This window comes from Anomaloglossus baeobatrachus, chromosome 4, assembly GCF_048569485.1.
Source record: "Anomaloglossus baeobatrachus isolate aAnoBae1 chromosome 4, aAnoBae1.hap1, whole genome shotgun sequence".
Taxonomy (NCBI): Eukaryota; Metazoa; Chordata; class Amphibia; order Anura; family Aromobatidae; genus Anomaloglossus; species Anomaloglossus baeobatrachus.
This window is the reverse complement of record NC_134356.1, coordinates 567,893,677-567,906,416: the sequence shown is the minus strand read 5'-3', so window position 1 is coordinate 567,906,416 and position 12,740 is coordinate 567,893,677. Positions and strand designations below refer to the sequence as shown.

Below are 12,740 nucleotides of genomic sequence, written 5' to 3'. Positions count from 1 at the left end.
TGAAATAGTTTTTACAGGATTAGATAAAAAGCAGGCCCTGCCTTCTTGTCATGGACAACTGGCAGGGGTGGACATATCATTGGTGCAACCTCGGCAGCTGCACAGGGGTCCAAGAGGTAAGGGGCCACATCTACCACCAAACTAGGCAAAATTGTGCAGTAAAATGAGCAATTGGACTACAAAGGGTACATATATTGTTGATGTGTACCGCCCCACGCTCGGCTGCAGCCGAGCCGGTCGGATCCGGGCTTGCTGGTAGGTGGCTCGAGCGTCTCCGGACCCGGGGGCCCTGTGGTCACTTCAATCTGAAAGGGGGGGTTGGCGGTTTAGGGGACGTAGGTGTACGGCCGGAGCCGTGATTAAGTTCGTGACGCCACCTACGGGATGTGGTGAAGGTAGACACCACCGCTGCAGTTACGGGGCAACCGGGGGAGATGTTTATGCAGCAAGATGTTAACCCCTCCGTGGGCAGGGATGATGGCCCCGGGACCCGTTGGGTGTTGTGTGGTTAGGCGGTGCAGGGAAGTGCGCAGCCGGAGGGTACTGTTGTACTGACGATTAGTAACACACACAAGTCTCTGGTAAAACAAGTTGATGGTGGTTGGTGCCCACAGCCGGCTGAGTTGGGTCCCCCACCCGGTTGGTGGTCTCTGCCTATATCCTGCACTGTGTTGTGTATCTGTAGACTGCCTGCGCTTCAGCGACGGGAGTCCGCTCCCCGGCTTTGTGGATGTCGGGAGAGCCCTTTTGCCTGCAGACACTGGCCCGTGGGATCTCTTTGCCTGTGCGGGGGCTTTCTATTCCCCTCGTTGGGCTGTTGTCTTCAGTCGGGACTTTGGGTGGGAAAGGACCTATAGTCCAGACCGCAATCAGTTAATTAACTCGGTCCAGTGGCTTCTGGGCCTCGTTTCAGGGTCTGAGTACCCCCCTTTCTGCTCCGGTTTCCAAGTCGGTTCCCCGGGTCGGTACTGGCGGGCCACTACCCTGTCCCGGTCCACCACGGTTCCACCAAGCCGTTTTCCAGGCTCCTGCAGGTTGAGGCCTTCGCTTGCCTCCTAGCCAAAGGTGCCCGGGCTCCTACCCTGGCACCTGTCAGTCTATTACAGGCCTGTCACACAGGCCTGTCCTCCTCCACTCCACTCTAAACTGAACACCAAACTGAACTGAACTGTACTTTCCTGCCTCAGGCCCTCTGAACTCCTCAGTGGGCGTGGACAACCGCCTGGCTCCACCCCCTGGTGTGTCCATCAAGCACTGAGAGAGGTGACTAGGTTTTAATGGTTGGCTGATGACACCTTTTTAGGGGACAGGTGTTGTGCGGGGCGCTATCTGTGACTACCTGGCTAGTCCAGGGTGTCACACTTGCACAGGGACCCAAGACTTAAGGGGTCCACATCTACCTCCAAATCAGGTGGAATATGCACTATGAGTTATTGGGCTGCAAAGAGCTCTTATATACTGTTCTTGCATAGGGGCTTCTGTCTGTGTTTGCCAATGACAACTGGTTGCTGCCTACGAACAGGGAGACAAAAATTAGTAATTAGATGCAATGGTCAATTTTTGAGATTAAACTAATATCGCCAAACTCCACATAAAAAAACGCTTCAAGCTCTCTTTAAATATAGTTCCTATTGATTTGATTGTGAAAAAATATATAGTACATATGGTGCAGATACAGTATATTCCATGCAACATGCTGATGATTAAAGGGAATGTGTCATCAGAAAATGGCCTAATGTTTATATCAGATTTTTGTGTTAAATGAATATTTTAAAACTTTGGGGCAATGCTTTTTTTTTTACACGCCATCATCTGTATTGCAAATTAAAAAAAAAAATTGCAATTTTAACACTGGCTACTAGAGTTTTTAAAGACTATAACGTATTGTTTAAGGAAACAGGAGTACATTAGCCACAATGGTAGGATCCTGACACTAATTTTTGTATTAAAGTATCTAATGAGCATGTGCAAATGTCATTGAAAAGGAAGGGGGAGCACAGGGACTGTGACATTGCCTGTTGTGATTGGTGGACCTGTGCCATCAGCAGTATATACGGTAGGTTACCTGTAGTGATGAGCGGATTCGCAGATAACCGGGACCGGCGGATCACAGTGATCCGGTTTTTAAAATATGGGGACCAGAATCTGGCAATTAAAAATGATGGTAGAAGGGATAGAGAGATAAGACCAAGCGCTTTATACTTACCAAGGCTCCATCACGGTTGTACACTGCTTCCAGGCCACGCATTCACTTCCTGGGTTGCTCATTACATTCGATATGCACAACTTTCCCTGCCCACTGGCGCCTGTGATTGGATTCAAATACAAAAACACTTCCTCTTTCACCACTTTATTAACCCCAAAAACACCCCTGCAGGTGCGACGTAATCCACACGAGGTCCCACGGCAATCTCAGCTCTACTACATGTGAACAGACAGCGCGCAATCCGGGAACATGACTGCCCTCTGTGAGGGTCAGAAAGAGAATGAATGAGCCACGCAATTAGCGGTGACGTCACTCAGGTTAGTTGTGATGGCAGCTGGACTCCTGCACCTGTGACCGCATGTAACCTGACCTCAGAGGACCTCAGGTTATCTCATTAAACTCGGTGAACTCATCTGCATCTCCCAGCAGAAAACCGTGTTTTTTTGCCAAGAGATGCAGAATTAGTGCTGAAATTTTTACACCATATTCCTGCACCCATTCTACACCTCCTGGCAAAAAAAAAAATCACATCACTACCGCATCATACCTCATACCTTTTACAGCCCATCACTAGCTTTTTGTCCTTGTAATCCGGTAAGAAAACACCTACCTCCTCCTGAAAGGATAGGAAGTAGGAATCTAAAAAAGCCCCAGTGACCTGAGTGAACATTTCAAAATCATTATTATTTTGTGGTTTGTTCTTTTTTTTTTTTTTAAAAAAAAGTTTGTAATGTGAAAAAAAAACATGGGAATTTAAAAAAAAAAAAAAAAATAAAAAATCATGTAACACAAAAACCTGATTTAAACAATATTTTATTTTCTGATGATACATTCCCTTTTAAGGCATTTCAACCAGCATGTCAATTCTCAGCAGAGAATTGACATGCTGTGGCTCGGAAATCCACACCGCAGGTCAATTTTCACTGCCGGAAAAACAAGCATAGAGGGCAGGAGATTTCTAGAAATCCCATCCACTGTGCTTGTACTGTTCAACGCAGCGTTATGGACGCAGTACAAACACTGTGCATCCAAAACTATGCACCCTGAATGTGGGCACGCCGCCTAACCCGAGCTGCAGCGTTAAATAATGTGCTTACTAGCCTGCTTAGAGCTCACTTCCAGAGGGCACATAACAATCATTAATATAGTTCTCGACAGCACATCTCCAATTTTCACAGGACGATGTGCTGCTGAGAATTATAATTTTTAAGTCAACTTTATTATGACTTCAAAGACTTGCTCATTGGGTGATTGGTAGCTTGTTTACACGTCCAGATGATTGGGAAAGGAGATTTCCTAGGAATACTGGCTCCTTATCGGCCAAAGTAAATGTATCATACTCATTATCTGCTCCATAAATTAATGAGTATCTGTCAGCAGATATCTCCGTACTACAAAAATAAAGGCCCAGTCACACACAATGACTTACCAGCGATCCCGAAAACGATGCGACCTGATAGGGATCGCAGGTAAGTCGCTGGGAGGTCGCTGGTGAGATGTCACACAGTCAGATCTTACCAGCGATGCAGGAACGATACAGGTAGCAGTAGCGACCTGTATAACGATCAGTCACTGTGACCCTGTCACACAGTGTCAAACACAGCGATGCGTCCTGCCCAGCAGGACATCGCCTTTGAAGAAAATGGCCTGGACCATTCTGCAACGACTAGCGATCTCACAGCAGGGGCCTGATCGCTGCTAGGTGTCACACATAACGAGATCGCTAACTGGATCGCTACTGCGTCACAGAAACCGTGACTCAGCTGCGATCTCGCTAGCGATCTCGTTATGGGTGACGGTACCTTAACAATGTGAGGAAGTAGACTTCAACACCTTGTGAAATCTTACCTTTCTTTGTGATGCTTCTACTTGGTGGGGGCTTAGCTGTATCCTTGTAGAGTACTAGTTTTTGGCCTGGGCAATGTACACACTGCAGCCCATCTTTGCTGTAAGTAATGCTTAATTTTTGGAGGATATTTATTCCTCTTTTTGTTGCTATTCTTTCTTGGTGCTGGTTGAAAAGTTGTTATTGGTTATGCAAATTAGCTCCTGAGTGTCCAGCGGGTGTTCCCAAGCCAGGCGGGTGGTCTGATTCTCATCATTAAACTCTTTCCAACTTTCTTTTCCCTTTTGTGACAACTGATGCGTCCAACATTTATTTGTGGAACTGCATTGCCTCGTATGTATCTTGCCTTTAGGGGGAGAGGGTGCATACGACGTCTGACCCCAAACTGCAAGGGCTGCGAGATTTTCAACATTCAAAACAAAAGCCAAATCTGTCAGTCAACACTAAAGAGGAGGAATTGGCGAGGGTTTAGTTACAAGAGGCGCTCCTCACATTTGCATACTACTTGGCATCTATGAGTACATTTTAATAAAAAATACATTTATATAGAGGAAAGTTGTTGAGAAAATAAACTTTTAGTCTATATATCAAGTCGGTGTGGTCACCAACTCTTTTCTATGGGCACCTTCTTATGATCACACTACCTTGGAACTAGACTTACACACCGGTTCAGAGGAGGCAATATCGAGATGCGTTGGAAGAAAAGAAAAACAATGTCATATTCAGGTCCTCTTTGAGTCTATGACATGGCATTGTTATGAATTGATTGGGTATAAATCTGTTCATAGACTTCCTTTAAGGCTATGCTTGTGCTACGCTTACAGGAGCGTATGACTCAGACAAGTGCAATGCGAGAAAATCTTGTAATGCACTCGGACTAATGTTATTCAATGAAGGAGAGCAGATGGTCAGCTTTTTTTTCATCCAGATGCGAAAAGTTGCAGCATGCTGTGATTGTCAGCGAGACACGTGTCACTCGCACCCATACAAGTCTATCGGTGTGAGTAAAACTCGGACTGCACTTGGATGACATCCAAGTGCAGTACAATAATCAAATCAGCTAACAATGGAGGAAATGGAGAGAGTAATTGCTCCCTCTCATCCGCAGCTGTGATCCGATCGCACAATCGGATGACAGTTGCATGACACTTGGCTCACAATCACAGCAGAGCCGGAGGCGAGGGCCATTAGCATATCGCATCTGATGCACTCGCATCAGATGCCATAGGATCTTATGAATTCAGCCTAAAGGGAATATCCAATACTTTTTTTTTTACAATGTGCCTAAGAACTAAAAGGCAAGTAGTTGCTAACTACCTGGCTGTTGTACCTGACGTCAATCTCTACCAGTACCGAGTGGCCACAATCCTCTCCTGTCTGCGATTCAGTGGCTTCTTCTCTGCTCTGTTGATGGGACATGACTGCAGTCTTCACGCTGATTGACAGCCGGCTCCCTGGTGCCTAACTGCGGGGAGCCGCCTGTCAATCAACATAACTTTGATGGCGATGGAGGAGATGGAAGAAAAGGATTAATCCTTGCTGCCAGAAGAATATCACTGTAGATTGATGGGGATTAAACATCTGATTTTATTGTTCTACATGTTTCGGAGCTGTATAACCCCTTCTTCAGGAACAAAATCAATAACGTAAATTACCTTACTGAAGAATGGGATATACAGCTCCGAAACGCATAGAACAATAAAGTCAGATGTTTTAATCCCCATCAATCTTCAGTGATCTTCTTCTGGCAGCGCAGATTAACCCTTTTCTTCCATCTCCTCCATTGCTATCTTCATGGGTTCTGCAGCAGTCATCCTTATTACATGGTTTTAGTGGTTGTGTCTATAACAGTACTGCACTAGATTAGTGCACCTTTTCAAACACAAGTTGGTACCACCAGATAAAGCACCATTTGCACCTCCTCCCCCACTTTGTAATTTGAGTTTTTACAACATAAGCAACATAACTTCGGCAGTCATGCTCCATCAACACAGCAGCCCAGAAGAAGAAGAGCTGCTCTGTTAAAGTTTAGCACCTAAATTCGCCAGTAGGCGCAGTCAATGATCACTTTTTGCCGGTGTAGAGTACAATAGTCAGGTTGTTGCCTCTGTTAGTAAATAACTGCCTGTTAGTTTTTCGGTACATAGTAAAAAAAGCCTCAGACAACCCCTTTAACTTCCAAGTCTGCCATAGATGAGCGTGAATGTTTTTTTTGTTTTTTTTTTAATTGTTGGACACTACTTATTTTAAGTCTATGTCCAGAATTTGTCCCAGGAAAATGAAAACACAAAAACAACGAATGAGCAATGGAGTAATACGCTTGTATCCAAAGCGGATCTCCTTCCTTCTCCAGAGTAGAAGAGATGACTTTAGAACAAGGATGGAGATGAGTGCCATCATGTGCGGTATCAGCGTCCGCCCTCCGCGTCTGTCCTGTGTGCTTCTGTCTGCTCCAATCATATTGGAATTCAGATAGGACACTCGGAGTGATGCAGACGATACAGACATGGAGCTTTATCACTGCCACCAGGCGCTGCCTCATTACCAAGATCTCTTTCCTTGGAAGACAAAATCAAACTAGAAAAAAAAATCATTCATGGGGGTGGCAGGTTCCTTATCTGATTGTTCAAGCAGGAAGGGGCCAGGTGACTGGGATTGAGGGAGCCGCGCCGGGGGAGGGGTGGTTGCTAATGTCCCTGTCACACAGCTTGCGGATTACGCTGTCTGTGTCATTGGACGGTCTGTGGAAAGATAAGGTTTTATCACAATGGCATTTTTCTGATGTTTTCTCGTAGGATTCAGTTTTCTGATAATAAACCTGTGACAACCCCCTCGCTGTGTGAAATAATGCAGAAAAACATTATTCCGGAGCTGTAGGACACCCCCCACCCCAAAACGTCAACAAGCTGTATTCTCTGTCACTGAAAAGCTGCAGAGAGCGAGATAATCAGGGGGTGCACCGCCCCGCAAGCAACAAGCTCCATATTACCAAGTGTCTCTCCTCGTACCTTGTCATTGTGCAAAAATAACAATGATTATTTAACTGGCAAAATATTTCATTGTATTTATCCACATTTCCAGTGTCTTCCATTGTGTCTCATAAAGACATTACTGCATTTTCCTTAGCAAAGCGGGGACGACTTGTTTTATAGACATGTTTTCATTTTACGCAAATGCGAAAGAACGAACCTTGCGTGCGGAAGCTTCATACATGAATGGCAGATCACAGAGATTTCATGTCAGGCAGCAGATCTCCCACCGAAGGATTTCAACATAAGATAAAACAAGGAATTCAGTGAAACAGAAGGTGAGAAAGGCCTGAACCCAAGAGCTGTCAATCTTACACATAAAAGGCAGAGACTAGAGCTGCGCTTCTCCGACAACATATAAGCACCGTATTGTGGAGCGCTAGTTCTATTCTTGAAACAATAGACATTTGGATAGCCATTTCTTACTTTGTAGAACAGGAACTTACAGTATTTCTTAGAAGACAGCTCTGAACGGTGATTACGGGCAACAACATTGTTCTAGACATCTCACCCACGGGTCTATCTTTTCTCATTAATAACCTACTTGCCCCTATTGATTATATGACACGTGTGCAAACATAATGGCTGAGTTTACAGTAAACTTTTCAGAATAGCAAGATAGCGAACGTGCTGGTGTACCCACAGTATCTGATGCAAGGTCTTTAAAGGGGTTTTCCCACAAACAAGTACGGTACATTTTTATCAATAGCTCTTGGAATAATAACAAGTTCCACTATTGAAAGTGTTAAAAAAAAATGTTCCTGTGCTGAGGTAATCTCATACAAGTGCATCACAATAAATTCGAATTTCATCAAAAAGTTAATTTATTTCAGTAATTCAATACAAAAATGGAAACACATATATTATACAGAGGGATCTATTTCAAGTGTTTATTTCTGTTAATGTTGATGATTATGGCTTACAGCCAATGAAAACCCAAAAGTCATTATCTCAGAAAATTAGAACATTATATAAGAACAACTGAAAAAAAATATTTTAAACTCAGAAATGTAGGTGCCTACTGAAAAGTCTGTACAGTAAATGCCTCAGTACTTGGTCAGGGCTCCCTTTGCATGTCCAGTTCTTTTTCTCCCTGACTTCTAGCGTTAACAAATAAGGAATAACGTTTGGAGCACCATTCTAAGTCTGAACTGGGTGCAAAAACCTAAAAAAACATCACTATGGGGAGATAAGGTATGCACACCAGTGACTATGTAAGGGGAATACATGAAATAGCAGAAATTGCTGTGTGAATACTGACTTGAAAAATCCAATAGCTATATGTGAGAGTGAAAATGTGAAAAATGGAATCTGCATTACTGCCATGAACATATGAATCAAGAGAAATTTAGCTACTGAATTCATCAATGCAATAGAGCCCCAACACTACGCCAAATTTCTCTTGATTCATATGTTCATGGCAGTAATGCAGATTCCATTTTTCACATTTTCACTCTTACATATAGCTATTGGATTTTTCAAGTCAGTATTCACACAGCAGTTTCGGCTTCTAGCGTTGTCTATTGGTCATGAGTGGCTTGACACAAGGAATGCGACACTTGTAGCCCATGTCCTGGATACGTCTGTGTGTGGTGGCTTTTGAAGCACTGACGCCAGCAGCAGTCCACTCCTTGTGAATCTCTCCCAAGTTTTTGAATGGCCTTTTTGTTAACAATCGTATCAAGGCTGTGGTTATCCCGGTTGCTTGCCCACCTTTTTCTACCACATTTTTTCCTTCCACTCAACTTTCCATTAATATGCTTGGATACAGCACGCCGTGAACAGCCAGCTTCTTTAGCAATGACCTTTTGTAGCTTACCCTCCTTGTGGAGTGTGTCAATGACTGTTTGCTGGATGTCTGTCAAGTCAGCAGTCTTCCCCATGATTGTGTAGACTACTGAACCAGACTAAAGCCTGCTTTACATGTTACGATTCTGCATACGATATCGTATGCGATCGTAACCGCCCCCATCGTATGTGCGGCACGTTCAATTTTGTTGAATGTGCCGCACAAACGATTAACCCCCGTCACCCGTCCATACGACCTCGATGTGGGCGGCGAACGTCCACTTCCTGGAGTGGGAGGGACGTTCGGCGTCACACCGACGTCATGCGGCAGCCGGCCAATAGAAGCGGAGGGGCGGAGATGAGCGGGACGTAAACATCCCGCCCACCTCCTTCCTTCCGCATTGCTGGCCGGGAGCCGCAGGACGCAGGTAAGATTTGTTCATCGTTCCCGGGGTGTCACACACTGCGATGTGTGCTACCCCGGGTACGATGAACAACCTGACGTTCAATTCATGAGGAATGAACGATGTGCGTGCGATGAACGTTTTACCGTTCATTCGCAATCGCATGTAGCTGTTACACACTACAATGTACCTTACGATGCCGGATGTGCATCACTTACGACGTGACCCCGCTGACACACCGTAAGATACATTGTAGTGTGTAAAGCGGGATTTAGGGACCATTTTAAACACTTAGGAAGTCTTTGCAGGTGTTTTGTGTAGATTATACTAATTTTCTAAGATAATGACTTTTGGGTTTTCATTGGCTGAAAGCCAAAATCATCAACATTAACAGAAAAAAAATACTTGAAATAAATCACTCTGTGTGTAATGACTCTATATAATATACAGTGTGTCCACCCATATCCTGTCCACCGCCATTAACTTGAGAACAGCGGCAGCTATAGGCATAGAAGTGGTGTCTAGGTATAGTAAAGTAGCAATGTGCAACGCAATGAAACCACCTGTAGCGCCACCTGGTGGAAAACAACAAAGTTAGCATTTTTATCTCGAAAATGGAACGAGATAGAGAAAAAAAGTGAATTACAATGTTGCAGGGCATCATCAATTCAATACGAATCGACACCTTGCATACAGAAATGCTATGATTAGAACGTGTAAAACTCACAAGGCTGCGGCTGAGAAGCGATACCTCATGGAGACCTTCCTACAAGGCATTGGGTATGGTGGCTGCGTGGAGTGGAGTGATATTAATGGGTCTTCATTTGTCCATGATTCTGTTATGTATAAAAACAGTGTCATACGTCACGGAATCACTGACATGTGAAGGGGGCTTTAGAAAGCAAAAAAATTAGAAGTCTGAAATCAGACATGTCAGATCCTTATCTGCCCCAACAATCTGTTGCGGCTCAAAAACACAAATTAGACTGACGATATTGATGGTAGTCAAAAGTGTTTAGGGGCCTAAAGACAGGATGAACTAGACAAACAAGCCATCTGTTTAGGATAGAAAGAAGCAAAATAAGGTAAAGAAGTATATTACAAAGTATCATCATTGTACAAAGGCTTATCAGTAATGAAATAATAATGAAATAGTTTATCTTTAAGTTTGGTTTCACAGAGCCCATATGTACTATATATGAAGTTGTATAGCATCTGGCTGATCTCAATCAGCGTTTGCCGCTTCCTAATTGTCTGAGAGCTCGTTAATAAATAACATGTAGGCAAAGCAGTCTGTAGTTCGGGGGCACATAATGCCAACTGCTTTAACCTTTTACAAATTCCCATATCTACCATGGCTGTTTTATGAGAGATGAGATTTAAAGGTGCACGGAGGTGTCTGAATAATGAGAAGGAATAACACAAGAACTCTATAGAAAAGGGAAACCTAAGCACAGGGATTGGGGGTGCTGAAGTTCCACAGATGGGACTTCTACTGTTCTGTTCATGTCTATTATTTATTTTACTCACTGATACAGTGCTTTACAGACGTGATCATCACTGTCCCCATTGGGGCTCACAGTCTATATCCCCCTATCAGTATGTCTTTGGAGTGTGGGAGGAAACTGGAGAACCTGGAGGAAACTCACACAAACACAGGGAGAACATACAAACTCCTTGTTGTCCGTAAGGCCCCGTTACACGCAACGACATCACTAATGAGATGTTATTGGGGTCACAGAATTCGTGACGCACATCCGGACTTGTTAGCGACGCTGTTGCGTGTGACACTTACGAGCAACTGCTAATGATCCCAAATACTCACCAAATCATTGATTGTTGACACGTAGTTCATTTTCAAAATATCATTGCTCATTTGGGACGCAGGTTGTTTGTCGTTCCTGAGGCAGCACACATCGCTATGTGTGACACCCCAGGAACGACGAACAACAGCGTTCCTGTGTCCTCCGACACCGAGGTGGGAGTGACGTTAATGCGGCTGCTCTCCGCCCCTCCGCTTCTATTGGTGGGCCGCTGTGTGATGTCGCTGTGACGCCGCACAAACCGCCCCCTTAAAAAAGAGGTTGTTCGCCGGCCACAACGACGTCATTGGAAAGGCAAGTTTGTGTGACGCGTACCTGCGATATTGTTCACTACGGGCAGCGATTTGCCCATGACGCACGCACGACGGGGGCGTGTGCGATCTCTAGCGACATCGTTGGTGATGTCGCAGCATGTAAAGCGGCCTTTAGTGGGATATGAACTCAGGACCCCAGCAATGCAAGACTACAGTGCTAATCACTGAGCCACCGTTCTGCCATTATAAAAGATATCCGTGGCGTACAAGCTGCAATACAATTACAATTACCAGCACTCAGTTGTGTGAGACAAGATGTCTGATATGTTCCCATTCATGATATTGGTGTATCATATATTTGAGAGATTAACAATACAAATCCAATGTCTCTGAATTGTGTTCCTCTTTTATTAAAGTTTGCCCAAGTGGAAGATTCGGCCGGAGCTGTGCGGAATTCTGTATATGCAGCAACAATGCAACCTGTAACCCCATTGATGGCTCCTGTCAGTGCTACCCTGGATGGATCGGCAGTGACTGCTCTGATGGTAAGTTGCACTTGGGTTAGGTGGAGACTACATTTGTGGCCATTTTCATGCACATAAACTCAGGAGGTTTACGGCCGACAGTGGCCACTGTTAGGATGAATGCTGAAACATCCGTCCACCATAGACACGCTCTGAAAGGAAATGTACACTGCGTGGTATATGTTTCTTTGTAGTGGCCCTCTATATAGGAGTGTGTTATCTGCTGCACTTTCTATACAGGTAGAGAAACAGTATGCAGGTGCTGCCAGATGGAAGCTACAACAACTCACTTTTGTTTCAGTATACACAGGGCTAGCATTAGGGTGGGGCATTGTGGGCAGTTGCCCATGGCCCCCACCCTCTTGTAGGACCCAGCAACTATAGCCGGAGCTATATTGATAATAGCATTGTGGAAACTAATTGACGACCATTGGTGACATCACAATCATGTAATCGGTCATGTGACCATGATAGCACCACAGATCTTGCACACTGCGGGACTTCAGGACTTTTGGTGACATTATGATTATGTGCCCGGGATGTCACTATTGAAAGGGCTGAACAGGAGATGGAATGGCAGTAAGTGTGTGTGTGTGTGTGTGTGTGTGTGTATGTACTGTATGTACATCTATGTATGTATGTATGTATGTATGTACCGTATGCATGTATCTAGAATGTATGGTCTCCTGGTGGTATATATTATCCCCTTCATGACATCTGCTGTACATTTACGACACAAGTCAGAAGTGAGTGCATGGAGCAGGTGAACATGCCCGATACCCGGCAGGTAATGGCTGTGCATTACAGCAAGGACCTACCTCTAACATATTCTGGTGTATATGTTCACCATCGTGGTATATATGTTC

At 44.5% G+C, this 12,740-nt stretch overlaps 1 protein-coding gene across 5 annotated transcripts in view; it reads left to right on the top strand.

The window, feature by feature from the left end:
• MEGF11 (multiple EGF like domains 11) overlaps positions 1–12,740 on the top strand; it is a 789,316-nt gene that overhangs the window by 673,698 nt on the left and 102,878 nt on the right. For all 5 annotated transcript variants that reach the window (XM_075346053.1, XM_075346052.1, XM_075346050.1 and 2 more), the window contains exon 16: positions 11,767–11,895. In XM_075346053.1, coding sequence (XP_075202168.1) covers positions 11,767–11,895 — 129 coding nt within the window. The remainder of the gene's footprint in view (positions 1–11,766; positions 11,896–12,740) is intronic.